The sequence below is a fragment of the Panthera leo genome, chromosome B1 (genome assembly GCF_018350215.1).
Source record: "Panthera leo isolate Ple1 chromosome B1, P.leo_Ple1_pat1.1, whole genome shotgun sequence".
In the NCBI taxonomy this organism is placed as follows: domain Eukaryota; kingdom Metazoa; phylum Chordata; class Mammalia; order Carnivora; family Felidae; genus Panthera; species Panthera leo.
This window is the reverse complement of record NC_056682.1, coordinates 7,860,653-7,879,621: the sequence shown is the minus strand read 5'-3', so window position 1 is coordinate 7,879,621 and position 18,969 is coordinate 7,860,653. Positions and strand designations below refer to the sequence as shown.

Genomic DNA, 18,969 nt, shown 5'->3' with positions numbered 1-18,969 from the left:
AGGCAGCCTCTAATCCGAGGTGACCACAATATGTGACCTTTACCATGACTCAATTTTTAGGATAGAGACTGTTCCAATTTTCCCCAACAAACCTGGGTAAAATCTAAGTCAATGATAACTTGATGAATGATATTTGGGTTTTTTTTTTTTGTGGATTATCTTAATGCTAACAAAAATTACTCTTCTGTTCCATTACCCTGGAAGTATGGGTCAGGGCCAAAACCAAGAATGTATTCCTAAGTAGTACAATCAGACAGAATATAATAGGTCTCAACGAAACTGTTCCCAACTAAAAGCATAAATAATAATTAGTACACTAATTATAATCTCTATGACAGTTTACCCTTCATTGATATTTCTTTGCAAAGTGTCTATTTCCCTGAGTACAGCTTTTGGGTAACTGAAGATCAGCTAACTAAACAGAACCTACTGAGGCGAGATAAAGCTAAAAGCAGGTATCAGTTCTCCTTAAGGATTTCAACTTGAAGCGCCTGGATGACTCAGACGGTCGAGCATCTGCCTCTCGATTTCCCCTCAGGTCATGATCCCAAGGGTCGTGGGATCGAGCCCCACGTTGGGTTCTGTGCTGAGCTTGGAGGCTGCTTACAATTCTCCCTCTCCCTCTCTCTCTCTGTGTCCCTCTGCCCCTCCCTCTCTATGCCTCTCTCTCTCCCCCTCTGCTCCTCTCTCTCTCCCTCTCTCTCTCAAAAAAAAAAAAAAAAAAAAAAAGATTTCAACTTAAAGTGTAAACATTTCTGGTTTTATTTCAAATTCCCATGTATTCTAAACATGTAAAACTCCAGTGTATTCTAAACATCGAAGAGATTCATTTGTCCTTACTTTTTCTCATGAGATTTCACAAAAATGAAAAAATGAAGGTTATATTTTCAATGGTATTTTAAGCACACCAGGGAGCTTTTATCTCACCAATATCAATTTGCATACTTTGATCCTTTTATCAGCCACCATTGACTGTCACATCTATGGACAAAAGACTTTTCTCAGTTTGCATGTAATGTGTACAGATGCTCCTCAGAAACCCTCTCCTGGGGCTGGGAAGGTGCCTTGCTGTTGCACTGACTATTAGCAAACTCGCTGTTTGAATTTTGTAGTTCTGTTTTTTGGAATATTAAGAATAAAAAATGTCAATCAGAGCCTTCAGATTTCTACCAGAAAATAAGGGATCCGATTTTTTTTTTACATTCATGATCATTTCAATGGGCTGACTGTATTTCTTCTACATAAAAATATTTATGCTGAAGTTTATCAACTGGAAAGCACTAGGAAGAGGCTTTTTGTGTGTGCGTCCCAATGACATTTTCAATCTAATAACTTGGATCATACTGCAGCTAAGTCAAAAGAGGTTAGTTCCAGAATCTCTGGAAATGAGATCGTTCTATGAGAATTTAAAGGGTAATGTGGTCACATTTGAAAGCCATTATCATATTCAGCATCCAAATGACATGAAATTGAGTCTCTGAAACACACCAAAAAAATATCAATTCACGTAGTTCCCTAAGATGCTAAGGGTTGGAGCAGGAGACATGACAGGAGCGGGGGGGGGGGGGGGGGGGGGGGGGGGGGGGTCCCAGGGGCGGGCCACAGAGATGACTCTCCTTAGACACCTACATGGGGGAGGGGCAGAGAGCCAGGGCCTTAGAAGGGTGACAAGAGGGGGAAGCCAAGGAGCCTGCTTTGCTTTGGAAGTTGCTTTAAGGATTACTCCTTAACATGAGGTCCCCATTCCCAGCCCATTACCCTTGTTGAAACACTGAGTTCAAAGTCTCCAGGGAACTTCTTGGCCAGACCTAAGATCCTTTTTTAAGCCTCATTCTTTTCGTTCTTAGTCATTTGACCCTGTTTTGAACACTCAGTATTTCTTTTTTTAAGTTTATTTACTTAGAGAGAAAGAGAGAGAGAGAGCACAGGGGAGGGGCCGAGAGTGACGGAGACAGAGAATCCCAAGCAGGCTCTGCGCTCACAGCGGGGCTCAAACCCAGGAACCGTGAGATCATGACCTAAGCTTAAATCATGAGTTAGACACTTAACCGACTGAGCCACGCAGGGGCCCCGAACACTCGATGTTTCTAATGTACTCACTCTCCACTACCCTACTCCTTGGCCTCTCTCTCTGCTACTTCTCTGTTATTTTTATTGGTTCCTGTAACCAATTCTTCACCTTAAATAATCCCCCCAATATTAGCCCAGTCATGACACATTCTCCCTTTCCTTTATTCATGTTTGTTGAGCTCACACAAGATTCTGTCTCATATAATCATCAGAACATGTATCCCCTGCCCTACTAGCTCAGGTACTAATTTAAGCACCTGATTAAATACAATCACAGACTGATCTCTTCACTGTGTGAATCCATGTGACTTTGTCTCAGTCTCTGTGTGCGTAAATCGCATTGGCTCATTTCAGATTGGAAACGCCTAAAAACAGAAAATATGAGTGGTAACTTGAGCACATAGTTTAGGGTCAGATCTATGTTCAAACAGCGCTGTTACTCATAATGAATGTGTACAGGTCACCAAAGCTCTCTGAACCCAAGTTTCTTTATCTTAAAAAACATTTTTTTTTTTTTTTAATTTTAGAGAGGTGGGGTGGGACAGAGAGGGAGGGAGACAGAATCTTAAGCAGATTCTGAGCTCAGCAAGGAGCCTGATGTGGTGCTCAAACTCACAACTGTGAGATCATGACCTGAACTAAAATCAAGAGTCAGGCTCTTAATCAACTTAGCCACCCAGGAGCCCTCCAATTTTCTTCATCTTTAAAATGTAAATAACAATAATAATGAGTGTGAGAGAGAATAAAATAGTAAACAAGAAGATTTATATAAAACATGTAGCATATACTGGATTTTCAATAAATCACTTGCGCCTGCATTTTTTTTTAATTTTTTTTTTTAATGTTTATTTATTTTTGAGACAGAGAGAGACAGAGCATGAACGAGGGAGGGTCAGAGAGAGAGGGAGACACAGAATCTGAAGCAGGCTCCAGGCTCTGAGCTGTCAGCACAGAGCCCGACGCGGGGCTCGAACTCACAGACTGTGAGATCATGACCTGAGCCGAAGTCGGCCACCTAACCGACTGAGCCACCCAGGCGCCCCCCGACTGCATTTTTATTATCTCTTGTATCATCCATTCTAGAAACACAACTGTTGAGCTCAATTTTGGTTTGATTGATTGATTGACTGAAACTAACAAGATGAAGACAGTCGGGATGTACTGGGCTAATCCACCAAATATCATCTCAATACCACATCATCTCAACATGGTCAATAGCAAAAGTATTTAGACACACAATACGTTTCATGTGTCTTCCAAATATTAATAAAGTTATTCATGGTGTTATATAAAACGGTCTATAATGTGAAAGACACAACATTAGTTTCTATTTGATGAGTTCACTTACTGTGAGTTATTTTTATTTAGCCTTGATTTTTATTTGGTGGTTACTTAGGGATGGTAAACTTTTCCAAAGGAGAGTATATTCCAATGCAAAAAATAGAGGTAGAGATCAAGAAACTCATTAAAATAAAACCTGGCATCTTGACAACAAATGCTACATAGTGGTCAGTAATATTTTTCTCCTACTAAAACCATAGGAATCTAAATTCAGTGCCCCAGTGAGGGCAGCCTTATTTAAATAAACGTATTCCTCAACCCAAAAGAATCCAGGCCCCTGATTAGCTGATGTGGAGATAATTATTTATAATAGCACTTACTGGTAAAGAGGAAGGAGTGAAACCTTAGATGCACAGTTGGATGTGGCTTAGGCGGGTTTTACTTCTGATTCTAAAGCACCGCAGTGGAAGTCAGTGCAGTGACTCAGAGCATTGTGATGGCCCAGCTGTCCGTGGGCGCGTCTCTCCGGGTGCGGTCACGCATGAGTCCCCATGCCAGAGGGAAGACTAACTGGAAGGTGATCGTCATGTAATGACTTAACTGACACTGTCTTACTACCAGTGAGAGAGAGGAACGTTTGGTTCCTTTCTCTTCCATACCTCGAAGTGTATTTTCATCGATTCCCAAAGTGCATGTGAAAGGGCACACCGGGTCCAAGGAACGGCCACCCACACGGTCTAGTTCTCTGCCTGTGAAAACAATACCAGCTCATAGAGAGCTCAGTCGTTTCTTTCTAATGTGTTGACCTAATTTATTTTTCTGGGAGCCACTCGGTCACTGGGGAAAGAAGCCTGCTTCATTGGGCACCTTTATTTTACAGCAATGTCTCCTCTGTCTTAGGAATGTTTCATGGTAGTAACTCCAATCAGATAAGATAACCAGCATAAAAAGCATAGACGAAGGCAGATAAGCATGGAACACTTACCAATATGTGCAGGCATCCGTGCGCTCCTTTATCGAATCGATCCACTTCTATTCAGTCTGTATGTTAATACGTGTTATCCTGGAGCTTCTCAGAAGGATTGGGACGCATACAACACTGAACAATGACCAAACCTGGTCATAAAAATGTATGAATAGGGGCGCCCGTATGGCTCATGCAGGTAAGCATCTGACTCTTGATTTCGGCTCGGGTCACGATCTCACCGTTCATGAGTCGGAGCCCCCAGATGGAGCCCCCAGATGGACTACTGCTGACAGCTCAGAGCGTGCTTAGGATTCTCTCTCCCTCTCTGCCCCTTCCCAGTCGTGCTTGCTCACTCTCTCTCTCTCTCTCTCTCTCAGAATAAATAAATAATTTTTTTTAAGTATGAATAAACTCCCTGTGTAATGTGTCATTTTTTATTTTGGTGTTTTCTTTTTGACTTAGGTGCCAAAAGGTTGCCACTCTACATTATTCTTCTTAATAATTTATGCTATTTGTCTTTCAAAAATATAGCTTGCCTAAGAATGCCCTTAGAGCTACTTGCAATTCATTCACAAATTAACTCAAGTTAGGGTTAAAGATTACAGGCCTAAAAAAAAAAAAAGAAAGAAAGAAAAATGACAGGCCTATGTGGTTTTGCTTGTTTTCGGACTATATAAAACGCTTATGTTTATCTGATAGGTCTCTTCATATTCCACCTCCTCCAAGAAGTCTCTTCTGACTCTTCCCTAGGAGGATCAGGCCCTTCCTCTTTGGGCTCCCGTGATGTGATATTTATCCCATACCCCTGTGCTCCTCTAGACTACTGATCCTTATGGCCCCATCATTACATTCTTCTTTGTCTCCCCAGCGTTCGGCAAAATATCTGACACCTAAGTAGGTGCTTAAAAAGTGTTCTCAAGACGAATGAACAGTCTAAAATTATGACTCGATGGCCTTCCAATCTGTCCATTTATAAGAAAAAAATTCCTTTCTGATAAAGTGAAAGCGACATGGCTAGCTAATTGATGAGGAGTCCTTGAGATCACGCAGCCACGGCCTGGAATTCACGGACTCAATTTCACGTGACTTCCTATGGTGAAAATCGTCTACGTTAACAGCGGGAACCGCACGCGCGAAGTCTTCGGAGCGTTCGTGACCGTTCGACGCCGAAAAAGGACATCATCTGCAAGCGGATTTCAGCGCCTGGGTTTTGAAATCGGGAGCAGGGCGGCGGGGGGTCGTTCCACGCGGAGGACGGAAAGTCAGGAGCCGGGCGAGCGGGCGGAGCACGTGGTGCGTGCCCTGGCTTCCACCGAGCAGCGTCAGGCCAATCGCAGTGTGCGGAGAACTTTTACGGACGGTATAAATATTTTGAGCTCGGGGCATCGTGACCAGCTGACGCTTTCCTTCCTCTCGACCAGCTGTTCGGGAGCATCCGGAGGAGAGCCGGGCACGGTTGAGACTCGCAGCGCCGCGGACGGCCCCGCAGGGTTCAGGTGCGGCGATGTCGCTGTTGGAGGAGAGCCGGCCGTTTGCGCAGCAGCTCTCCAATGTCTACTTCACCATACTTTCGCTCTTCTGCTTCAAGCTCTTTGTGAAGATCAGCCTCGCCATCCTCAGCCACTTCTACATCGTCAAAGGCAACCGCAAGGAGGCGGCCAGGATAGCAGCTGAGTTTTATGGAGTCACCCAAGGCCAAGGTATGTTTACGATAACGCTCTGCCGTCTGCAGCGGAGGCTAGTTATGCTCCAGCCGCGGCCCGAGGAAACCTCGCGTGTTTGCTTTAGGGGCCGCTTCAAAGCCCACTGTGTCGTTAACGTCCCCCCCCCACCCCACCCCCGACCCCTTACGAAAACATTCCTTAACCTCACGGCTCCAGGAAAAAGAAAATCATTTTGCCGTGCAAAGGCCTGGGTTCATAAAATCGGGGCATCCCGGCCAGAGAGATTAGTGGAAACCTACCATGGAGGATATATTTCTCTGTTAAAAAAAAAAAGAAAAAAGAAAAAAAAAACCCCAACTCCTGAAAACCTTAAACATTGCATTGGCCGCGCTGTAATTCTAGAGGCTTCCATTACCGATCGTACTTCACTCGTCCTTTAACACGTCCCCGGATTTTTATGATTTTTAAATCAACTCTTTAGTCGATTGTGAAAAAGAAGGTGAAGGTTGTATTTGTTTTTCACAGCGTTTATTTGGCCAAGATTAGAAAATAAAACACGGCCTGTGGAATACTAGGATTTACGGCGTGTGTTTTTCTGGAAGGAGCTGTCATTGCTTTGCCCCAGTGTGTAGAAACTTGATTATAAGGGGATAGGAACATGAATTAACAAATTTTTTTGTGTGTAGCCAAGGACATCTACCCACGTTTCGCAGGAAGAAACTGAAGTATGAGACCAAACGAGAAAGTCATTTTAACCACAGACTTTAAAGGTTGTAAAACCATTTCTATTCTATTGGACTGATATCCTATACAGTAAAACAGTTGTTATGGTGAGCTTCGGGGTGACATTTTAATTTCCTTACAGCCTTTTGATTAATTTCTGGTTTGAACATCATCAGGCAAGTATGCACACTTTAGACCCCAGATACCTCTGAAGTAGCTTAAATTTTCAGAATCCAAATGTACCATCAAGGAACGAGAAAACTTAGTTTTTTAAAAAAGAGCACTTAGAATGCAAAGTCTGCCTTCTTAACATCTGCTTTTCTACCTTTTCCATTTGTGGAATACTTCATTTTAGAATCTAGGTTACTCTGTAGGTACGTGGAAAGCTGAATAAAGGTAGAAAATCTTTTTTGGTATGTGAGATGGATACGAAGTCTTTTTTTCCTGGGAAAGAGTGTTCTTATGCAAAGTGAGAAATTTATGTACTCAGTTCAAAGTGTGGAAAATCTAAACGCCAGTATGAAACTCACACAAGAAGATGGGCTCCAGAGGGAACAGGCAGCACGTAATTCCTTGCCCAGCAGCCCAGCTTTGGACCGGCTGTAACTATTTAAATGTGGCGCACGCTGTGTTGGTAAACGGAATATTTTGTTTAGAGAGCAGCAAACATAGGAAACTAGATTTGAAAACACAAACCGCATTTCTAGATATGAGATTAAATCGATCATACACGATCGTAAGGTGATACAAGTTCTTCTCATGGCAGCCTGCAGCCCATTACTTGCTAGTCAAATCTTGTCTACCTCTTACGAGAATTGCTGAACATAAAAACGTGAAATACTGGCTAAACATCTACACTTTTTGTGTACATGTGTAGAGAAAGCTACGGTAGCTCCTTTTTGTCCATAGTCATAAATAAGTGGAGACAACTGTCTCCTCTTTAACCTCATCTCAGTGTGCTTATGCCAGAAGGTCACAGGAATATAGGACAAGCCTTCCATGTTCCCGTCTAGTTTTATGAGCCTGTGTGAAGATCTGTTAGAACTCTAGGATCATGTCCCTAAAAAAGAAAGAAAGAGGGGCGCCTGGGTGGCTGAGTCAGTGAAGCGTCCAACTCTTGATTTCGGCTCAGGTCACAATCTCACGGTCTGTGAGTTTTGACAGCACAGAGCCTGCTCGGCATTCTCTCTGTCCTTCTTCCTTCTCTCTCTCCCTCTCTCAAAAATGAATAAACTTTTTTTTTAAAAAAAGAAAGAAATCAACACTCATTAATGGAAAATCTTTTCCTGGGAATATTAATTGGAAACATAAGGTTTCGAAAAATTGTGCTTTGTGTTGTTTTAATATTATGCCGATTTAACAAAATTCTTCTTTCTCATATCTTGTATTAATCTATAAATAGAATATATCATTATAATTTTTATTCAGTGCAAGCATAATTCGTCTCCCAATTTTATTGTAATATTAGGAGGATAGGCAGGTACCTAGTGAACTTTTTTTTTTTTTAACAAACTCTTGATCTCCTACCTCTAAGAGTTAATTTTTCTTTGCCTAGGAAATTATTTATTTCTCCATCTTAACATAGCTCTTCCTTTTATTTCCTACAATCAGACTATTTTTATTTTGTTTGTATTTTTATAATTAACTAATCAAGCTTAATTATCTTCATTTCATCTAGCAATTTCCTCCTGCCTAGGAAAGATTATCACCTTCATTCCACTTTGAATTAGGCTTCTCATTCCTACTTTCAAGACTTAGCCAGATTGTTCCCCAACATTTCTGACGGAGAGTTGCCAAATTCCATGAAACACGAGATGATGTATGTATTTTCATGTCTTTCACAACCACAGAGGACTCTGTTGACAACATTCTGGATGTCCTCCCCACGAGCCATAGTACTTTGGTATGAAGTAAAAAACTTGTGTCTTACTAGATGCTGTTGCAAATCAGCTCATTGTATTTGAGCAATGCAGGGTAGAGTTTTTTCTTCAAGTACTTTCCAGTCAGGCTTGGGACCAGGGTATGATTACACAACAAGAATGCTGAAGGCTAAATGGCAGATGAAATAGCTTAAGATTCTTTCCTTCTTGATCTCTTTGCGATGCCAATGAAATTTACAAATCTGCCTCTTCATCTTTTGTACTGAAGACTTTTATCAACTCCGCCATCGCATTGAAGGGACCTATTTATTGTACTTTTCTATATAGCCACCCCCCCATCATTGTAGCTGTTAAATGTCCTGGTTGCAATTTCTAAAATACGAGACGACTAGTCTATTTTTAAAGCTAGCCCTATACTTTGAGACTAACAGTGAGGCTAACAGGAGTTGAAAGATGTTTTCAGCTATGGTATGAAACAATACAGACAGCCAATGAGGGTGTGGGGGAGCACAGTGATTTTACGAAATCACTCCAAGGGCCTAGAAGAAGCCATGAACTACTAATGAATGCCCCAAGGACACGTCAAGAGACGGCATCTCTCTTCTGTTAAGGGTAATTCTATCTATTCTATTTCACAGTCTATCTTAGGCTCTGAAGAAAGTTCAAAGGTTTTACCTACTAGCGGATAGGGCCAGTTCTAAGCACGTGTTTTTGAACACCTTTGGTAGGAAGGCACTGAGAAAGCAAGATATAAAAAAGGCAAAATGTGGGGCGCCTGGGTGGCTCAGTCAATTAAGCATCCAACTCTTACTTTTGGCTCAGGTCGTGATCTCACAGTTCGTGGGATCAAGCCCTGTGTGAGGCTCTGTGCTGACAGCATGGAGCCTTCTTGGGATTCTCTCTCCCTCTCTGCCCCTACCCCTACTTGTGTGCACACATTCTCTCTCTCTCTCTCAAAATAAGTAAACTTAAAAAAAATGCAAGATGTATTTTCTCCACCTGCTGGTAGTTTATTCTAATTGAGGAGGCTGATGTTGAGTTGACCCCAGGAACAAGCGGAAACATGGATTAGGGGTGCTCATAGAATATTAAGAAACAGTAGATTTAACTAGAGCCAAGGTTCATATAGTAGGAAAGTGATAATAAATTGGGCACAGATATGAAAGAATTTTTTAAAAATTTTTAAAAAATGTATTTATTTGAGAGAGAGAGGATGGGGGGGTCAAGGGGCAGAGAGAAGGGGAGAGGGAGAGAGAGAGAGAGAGAATATCCCAAGCAGGCTCCGCACCATCAGCACAGAGCCTGATGTGGGGTTCAGACTTGCAAACCATGAGATCATGACCTGAGCAGAAATCAAGAGTCAGACTCTTAACTGACTGAGCCACCCAGGTGCCCCACAGATACAAAAGAATGTGAATGGCAGGTTAAGCAGTTCAAACTTAACTTTGAAGGCACTAGGACTCACTGGGAGTTTCTGCTATGAGTGAAAGGGGGAAGTGGGAAAACACATGTATAGAACCTTAACCTGAAGTACGTGTGCATGTAGTAGCGATCTTTGGAGTTGGACAATGAGACAGGCTTGAGGGACGTAAGCCAGTTAGGCTCCTGCCTTGGGGAGATGTGGGGCTAGACTTGCCTGGTGGTGGTGGCGTGAACAGAAAAGAAGAATGATGATACAAATAAATAAAAAGAAGAAAAAAGAAACGAATCCGATGACACCTTTAAATGGCACTGGCAGAGAGGGCAGAGGTTCCTTTAGGGTAACTGTTTGTCTCCCAGAGTTAGACATGGACGCATCTAAAGGAAACGTCTGTCATTCAGCAGAGGGACTGATGAGCCACGGAGGTGAGCCTGCAGTTCCCAGCCAAAGCCACTGCAGGGGTGGGGGGGTGGACCCCTCGCTGCTAGGTGAGTCTTCGGGGTCACTGCTCCCTCCTGTGAGACATCAGGGTAAATCAGGAAGTGGTGGAACTGGAATCTGAATCCTGGCCTTCCATTTGAGTTACGTAAGACTTCTGTTCCATTTTTTCATCACCAAGTGACCTTGCGATTGTGATCTAGCTCTTCCGGAGGTGTGTCTACAGAAAGAGAATGGGCTGGCTTGCCCCCACGGGTGTTGTGCTCTGACACTCTGCTTCTTGTTGTAAATTAACATATTTGGATCTTGACAGCAGTCTTTAGCGTTTTGTGCTCTTTGAGTTCTAAGCCCGCCTCTGGCGTGTGCATTTCCTCCGGCTTTGCTGATAGATCGGGCTGCTGAGGGTGCAAAGCCACGGACCGGATTTTGCACTGTGGAAAAATTCACCAAAGTAATGTCTCCCTGTGAGGCCGCTTGGAACACAGTCTCATGACACATGCAGACTCTTCAGGGACTGCTTTGTGTTCTTACGATTTCGTGAATTTGGTTTTAGGGTGACCGTTAAGCATGCAACCCTTTTTTTTTTTTTTTTTTTTTGACGTATCTATTGTTGAAAATAGGCTCCAGTGTCCATGCGCCACCAAAGGCCAAATGGCAAAAGTGCCGGAATCTTGGAGAACAACGTCAGCTGGGTAGGAAAAGCAGTTAGAATTTTATGCAATGTAATGTCATGTTTTCCTCCATCAAAAAGTCCATCCTAGGTTTAAAAACAGCTTTAGGAATTTAACTATACGTCAGATGCCAACAACTCCAGCAGCAGTAATCTTCATCTTACCTGTACTCAAGGAGCAACTTATCCTATGTAGCTTTCGGTGCTGCCGTGTGGATCGTGTGTGGGGTTAGTTATGTTAGGAACTTCCTCAGAATCTCAGCAGTGAAAAATTTCAAGAGGCAAATCTGTAGGATGACTTCTTTCATGGTGTGCATTATATAAAGGTGTAAAAATACCGTGAAGATGTGACAGCTTTGGGCACATTTTCTATACTTAGATGGAGCTCCAGGTAAGAATAACTTGAATCAATAGAACTGTTATCTGTGACAAAAGACACGACATTATAATCAAAAGTGCTACAAAAAAATTTGAAGCAATTTTCATTTTGCCCAAGCTCTACTATTTTCTGGAAATGTCAGAGCACTTTTCTGGGAAGAGACCATTATAATACTGTGAATTAAAAACGGAATCTGAGAACAAAGTTCCAGGTTCACAAAGACTGTCGTGTTTTTAATGTTAGTATCTTTGCTCTTCCTTTGTATTTGGAGAAATGAATGGAATTTTGGAATTAAAGAACTTGGCCTACTCATAACTTCGCGAGGGGTTGGTTTTCCTAGGAATATTCTTCTCGTACCTTTTGTTTCCCTCTCCCTTCCTTAGGTCATTCGATTACTTGCTCCTTTATTACTTACCGTGTTTACTGGGCTAGGCATTAAGGACAAACTGTACGAACACACCACGGTCCCTTTCCTAAAGGTGTGTATAGTCTACTGGGAGACAGATTGATAACCGAGTAGTTTAAAAACGTGGGATGTGCTATTTTACAAGGCTAAAGAAGATCTTGGGGAGCAAAGAGGCAAGAGTGTAGGGATAAGAATAGTTCTGCCTGGGACATGTCAGTTACATAAAGTTATACTAACAACACGCATTTTCTGTCCCATAATCGTGCATGTATCCTTATTTTTAATGCTCAAAACCATCCAAATTCCCCAATTTCACTCCCCCATTCACTGTTTCATCTTTCAGTCTATTATTATTATTATTATTATTATTATTATTATTATTTCTGACTCACATATCTCTTGCCTAAATTTTTACCTAAAAGCCCGAAGTTTTATTGTTAAAAGAACGTGTTTTTGGGGCGCCTGGGTGGCTTGGTTGGTTAAGCGTCCGACTTCGGCTCAGGTGATGATTTCACGGTCCTTGAGTTCGAGCCCCGCGTCGGGCTCTGTGCTGACAGCTGAGAGCCTGGAGCCTGTTTCAGATTCTGTGTCTCCCTCTCTCTCTGCCCCTCCCCTGTTCATGCTCTCTCTCTGTCTCAAAAATAAATAAACGTGTAAAAAAAAATTAAAAAAAAAATAAAAAAAGAATGTGTTTTTAGGCAAGAATAAGTATGTTTATTATTTATCCACTAAGGCTTTTGAAAAATAACAGGTATTTTAGTAAAAAATTTCAAAATGAATTTTGCATATATTGATAGGAGGCATTGTAACCAGTTCTATAGTTTTTATATAATAAGGACAGTTGAAGAATAAAAAGTAGGTCTGGACCTTCTGTATTTGAATTTACTCTTTTAGAAGATGGTAAGTAAATGAAATAAGTTGTTTCTTGTTAATTGGCATAACTGATAACAGTTGTGAATTTAAATCAGTTCAATAAGTACTTGGACGCCTATTTCTGGCCCAATGTCCTTGCTACATGCACATAGATGAATACATGTGTCTGTATATTACGTACGTGCACCTACAGAGAGATTTATATATTTACCACATGTGCGGCATGACTTCCCTTATGAGCAAAAGGAGACTCGGTGATGTGGGGCCAAACGGCACATATGTAACAGTCAAACAGCAAGTAAGTAGAAGTCCATACGGTGCTAAGATAAAAACAGTTCAGTTCCGTAATGAGTGTTTTCTAAGGAAGTCCCCCGAGAGTATCAGGCCCTTCATCAAGAAGGTGGGGCTTGAGCGTCAATTTCAGAGGCAGACCGTATCTCGTTATGCACGTTATGCACGAGTGGCGATGACACCAAGCTGGAGATAAGCGCAAAGAGGACGTTTAGAATGTGGAACTAAGCTGGCCTGGTTCATCTGGGGCAAAGCTTGATGGATAAATGTTAGATAAGGATTCATAGAGGGGCGGTTGGTGCCAGTGTGAACAGTAAAGGCACGTCTTCTCAAATCAGACAGCCACAAGTAAATAGTTCTAGTAAGAGCTTTGTGCTGCCTTGACTAGATTCAGGCTACACAAAAAAGAGCCGTTCCCCAAGGATGGAAATAATTACCACCGGAAGTATTTTACAGAATCCTTGGTGTAATGAGTTAATATGTCCCTATGTGTACTTCACAAACTCCATCTCAGAGAAGACAAAATACCTCCTCCTCGTGGAATCAGCAGGACACGTCTTCGGAGTGGCTCTCTGGCGATTCTGTGGATTCCGGCAACAATTTAGCACATTAAGCTCATTTTCCAACCTAGGGAGAAGACAGGAAGGTTTGTCCCCAGTGATAGATGAACCATGGCATTGAGAGCAGGTGGGGTATTTGGAAAGCCTCTTCATTTGAAACCACCCTCACAAAGTTGTTTTTTTTTTTTTAAAGAAGAGTTTGCTTATGGAGTCCGTACAACTTTTGGCATTTCTTCTCCACCAGCTGTGTGAAGAACAAATCATTCATTCTTTCCAGCCTTTTCTCAGCAATGCTACAAAGGAGACCGTTGGCTTTTAAGACTGCAGATGCCCACCGGATAGCAGATCAGGGAAGGAGAGTCTCATAAATTATTAAATTGCCAATGCTTCCAGGTGGCCTGTGATTAAACTAGTCCACTCTGTGAAATTTAGGTTTGGGGACAATCTATTAGAATGATTTTTTTTCTGAATCTTCTAATTCTCCATCAGTTACTGTGGGACAGATTTAAAAAAAAAAAAAAAAAAAATCTGCCCTCTAAGTAGATTTAGGAGTTTTCTAGAAGAGCCTGTGGGATGGAGAGGCTGTGTCAGCGTGCAGGGACAGGGTTCCCGGGGGGGCCCCTTCTTCTAAACGGGACAGCCCTACTTTTATGAAGTTTCAGAAGGTGGACATTCAGAGGAATTTTTCTTTAAAGAAAGGATAAAATGGTGTTTACAAATAAACGGTGTCTGCTTGTTTAAAATAGGATGTAGGTCACATTCATCTTCAGGGAACCTAACCCCCTCATAAAATGAGTCACAACTGAGCAACCTTTCAGCATTCTTTCCTAAGGATCAGAACAACGGTAAACATTTTGGGCGCGTCAGGAATGTGGGCAAGCATGGGAAGTGGCAGGCAGCCATCCCGTCTCCGTGAGGGCAGCTAAAATTTCCATGCCACCATTACCTACTGAGCAAAATAGAAACATTCAGAAACACAGCCACTCTTTCCAGAAGGCTGAGAGTCTTAAACTATGGGCAGAGGACAAACAAACTGAAACGTGATACCAAAGTGCCATTCATGCTCTTAAATAGAAACGCTGGCTTAGTCTCAGTCATCAAGTGTGCAGCTTGGTTTAAATGAAGACGGACGGTGAGAGCCATGGAAGTTAAGGCCCGCGGAGCCTCTGCGCCCTCATACTGCCACGCAATTCCTTGTCAGTTGGTAGAGTCGACTGCTACCAAAGCGTGGGAGGAAGCTATTCTAAAGAGTTCCCAACACACCACAGCGGCAGTCAATAAGGAGCACGTAAGTTGTGAGTCTGGGGGGAACGGAACCCCTTCGTAACAACCAAACACATCTCTGATGATCTACTGAGGAGACTGATGAGCTCCGTCTGTTTTCCACACCACCTCATTCACTAGAGTAATGATGATTCCTATCATCCATCAAGGGCAAGTAATACAGAACGTTCAGCACAGTGTGGAGCACCAAATGAATTTCTGAATTTGGAAGCTTTGGGTCTGACTTCCCTCTCTATCCGGAATGGGGAATTAGGAAAAGGAAAAAGTGCTAGTTCCTTCAGAGTTCAAACCCACAGGATCACACAGCTGTTGAGTCTGGGAAGGAATGAATATTTCTTCATAGTGACTGTCCAAGAAGAAAAAGGACGCTAAACAAAAATGTGAGCTTTGTTCTCTCCATTCCACCATTATGATGAAATTGCTCATCTGGTAAAATCTAGTCTAGAAGCCAAGTTTTGTGGCTACTTACAGTCACTCAAAGAAAGCAACAAACTAAGAGTGATTTGGGTTGGAGAGACTATCTCCTGTATAGAAAATATTAAATCCTGAAACAATACTTGTATACCTAATTGGCGTGATGGTCTAGGAATGTGGAGGAAAGGGGAATCTGTCAAAATGTGCTTGATGTTTAGGGCCTGTTGGAAGTAATAATATTTTTTAAAGGAATTTTGATTTATGAAAATTAGATGCAATATTAGAGATTTTTATAATCATTTAAAGATTCGTTTTAAATAGCACACACAAATGACCACAAACCTGGTTCTACAGCATTATAACAAAATATTTTGATTATTAAAAAAAAATAAGAGTTCTGAAGGACAAGGGATTTAACTAGAAGGAAAAGAAAAGAAGTTTGTAATTAACCTGAGGCTCAAGAGGCAAACATGATTCTTGCCAAATACTTGGATACTGAATTATAACAAGACTGCAGAGAAATACTGCTGTTATTTTGGAGAAGACAATTATACTTCTTTACTAAGCGAAAAGTCACTTGGTCTTTGAAATAACGGCCAGTGGCACATAAGAAAAACAATGCCTTGGATATTGAAGAAACTCAGCAAAGACTAATGGAATAAAGAAAATACCTTAAATCAGGGGGAAATGGAGTTTCAAATCCCATTACAGATAACAGTGGTTTAGCCATACATAAATTATTCTGTCATGGTTCTAGCACCTTCCAGCTGTGAGATCTTAGGAAAGTTGTTTAAAGTCTGCAGCCTCAGTGTCTTCATTAGTAAAACAGACAGAATGATATTTATTTCAGAGGGTTATTGTACATTTTCTATGAGATATACTTTAATTACTTAAACCATTCGTCACAGTGTTGTGGACTATAGTTACTCTGTAACAGTGAGCTCTTTGTACGCTACTTTACAGTTCTTCAAAAACGGTACAAAACTGCCCACAGTTAGTAGCTCAGAGAGGCATCAATAAAAAAAAGATAGTGAAATTATAAATTTTTTTAATGTTTATTTGTTTTTGAGAGAGAGAGAGACAGTGTGAACAGGGGAGGGGCAGAGAGAGAGAGAGAGACACAGAATCCGAAGCAGGCTCCAGGCTCCGAGCTGTCGGCACAGAGCCTGACGCTGGCCTGAACTCACGGACTGTGGGTTATGACCTGAGCCGAAGTCAGATGCTTAATAACTGAGTCACCCGGGCGCCCCATGGTGAAATTATAATAAATGGTGTTTGCTGAACAGTTGCTGTAAGCACACAGTAATGCTTGGGCATTCTGCCTACCGTCGCATTAGCTCTTCAGGTAGATGGTCTCAGAAACTTAAGTGGTTGGCTTTATTCACGTGTTTATTTAAGAATAACCAACGGAAGGGCGCCTGGGTGGCTCTGTCTGTTAAGCATCCGGGTCTTGATTTCGGCTCTGGTCGTGATCTCACAGTTCATGAGTTTGAGCCCTGTATGGGACTCACTGCTGTCAGCACAGAACCCTCTTTGGATCCTCTGGCCCCAGCCTCTTTCTGCCCCTCCTCCACTCACTCGCTCACTCTCTCTCTCTCAAAAATGAATAAATATGAAAAAAATGAATTACTTGCAGACATTTCTTCTGCCATCTTACTCTGTCAAAGGAACTCTTGTTGACAGAAATCCTTCAGACGGGAATGTTCCTGGGCCAACCTGCTCACGGCTCTGCTGTAGGAAAACCTCACCTTTCCCGCATAGGCATTGCTGTAAAAGCACAATGGCATATCACAAATTTCTCTTTGTTTTTCTGGAGTGAGGGCCATGGAAGGAGCTGAAGCTGCTTCACCTCCAAAGTATCACAGCACCAGATACTAACTTTCTCTGCCAAACTTTCTTGCCCTTTTATTTTCTTTCGTCTTAATCCCTGGCAGCTGAAAAGGGAAGACAAAAAACAGTAATGACAACACTAGCCGTGAAGGGCTGAGTCAGTTCGTGGAGGGATTCAGCTTTTTTCCTTTATTTTCTGTTTCTCTCTGCCAGCTGGCCTCTCCAGGAAGCAAGCAAAACATAGGTTTTCACTGGACATATCTTATAAAAAGCGTTTGTTTTTCTTTCTCATGAGAAGGGAGAAAAATAACCCTTTTATAAAAAAAAGAAGCAGATTATATCTGGAAATAAGGACGCAGGATTATTTCATAGACTCACTGAAAAAGCTCAGAGCCTATCAGTATTTTAAATTGTCTGGGGCCCTGTGCACAGGTTTGCAAAATATCCCTCCACGAGCTTCCTGGAACACTTGCTTCTTTATGAGGTTAGTGCAGAGGTTATCTGAAGGTGGCTATGCCTCTGTTGAGAAAATAATAAATCACAAATAATGATTTTGTCTTGCCTCTTAAGTAAGAGACCATTAAACTGTATACGTTATAACCTGGGAACAAAGTAGCGATATAAGCCGTAGGGCTATAAAGGCTGTTACTTGCAAGGTCTGAGGGACCAGTTGCTGTCCTGCAATATACATGGCCCGGCATGGACCTACAGTATACATGGCCTGGTGTGGACCGCAACCTCAAATCAGAAATGAGGCCTTGCTACTGAAATTTGGCAGGAATATGATAATGGACAAAGAACTTTCTCAAAATGGAATGTCTAACAGCGATTTCCCTAACTGGAGAGCAGCGTTTTTGAGTAACAAAGCAGTGTTTGACGACCCCGACATTTTCATGAGGTGTCTTGAGTCTAGCCTGGTTTGCCATAGGCTGTTTAAGGAATAATGACACCGCTACGAAACTGGCCTTCTGTTTCATGAGACGATAGACATCAGTTCCATGTTATAATACAGAATTGTAATATTCTAACACACATGCTATTTTTCCTAATAGCCATATCCTAGGTGTTTTTGAAGCTTTAAAACTTGGTAAAATACCGATCAATATGTATGTGTGTGTGTGTGTATATATATATATATATATATACACACACACATATATATACACATATATATACCAATCAATATATGTATATACTTATGTGTGTGTGTGTGTATATATATATATATATATATATATGTATATATATATATATGTATGTATATATAAAGAGAGAGGGAGAGAGGGGCACAGTTGTACTTTATAAGTTGGGTACAAAACAGCTCTTAGTAAATCACTGGATTTTGTCTTACCATGTAAACTTGTCACTTAAAGGAGTTCCTTTGGAAAGAAACTATTTATTTTGTAAGTATAGATGTTTCATATACCACATTTTCTTAAACTGAGATGCTTTCCTAGTAGATATTATGTGGTTAATGTTGGAGAAGGAGGAGAAGATGAGAAATGGAAAAAAAGTGAATCTCTTGTTTCTCAAATTCCCTGTAATTGGACCTAATAGGGGTGGTTAGCACGTCTCTTGACCTTTTCTATTCCCAGCTTTGACTCTGCGTGACCTGTCTTACACTTTCTGATGATAATATGGTCTATTTTTCTTGTAATTCACTAAGTCTTTCCATACATTCTATCCCTTGTCATCCTCATAACTGTCCTCTACAAAGTCGATGGCGTTAATGCTTCTTTTGCAAAGAAGGAAACAGTTGAAAATGTAGAGGAACTCACTCAAGGTTCCTGATCTAGTTAGAGGAAAGTGAAAACACGAG

General features: G+C 41.6%; 1 protein-coding gene across 8 annotated transcripts in view; it reads left to right on the top strand.

The window, feature by feature from the left end:
* Window positions 1–5,551: 5,551 nt before the first annotated feature.
* The window catches only part of ASB5 (ankyrin repeat and SOCS box containing 5), a 55,636-nt gene continuing 42,218 nt past the window's right edge, over window positions 5,552–18,969 (top strand). For 7 of the 8 annotated variants that reach the window (XR_006201420.1, XR_006201421.1, XM_042934214.1 and 4 more), the window contains exon 1: window positions 5,553–6,018. Coding sequence is in view for 6 of the 8 variants with exons in the window: in XM_042934214.1 (XP_042790148.1) it covers window positions 5,823–6,018 (196 nt within the window). In the remaining 2 variants the exon portion in view is untranslated. Of the gene's footprint in view, window positions 6,019–18,969 lie in introns of all 8 variants that reach the window. The other variant, XM_042934212.1, reaches the window with a different exon arrangement.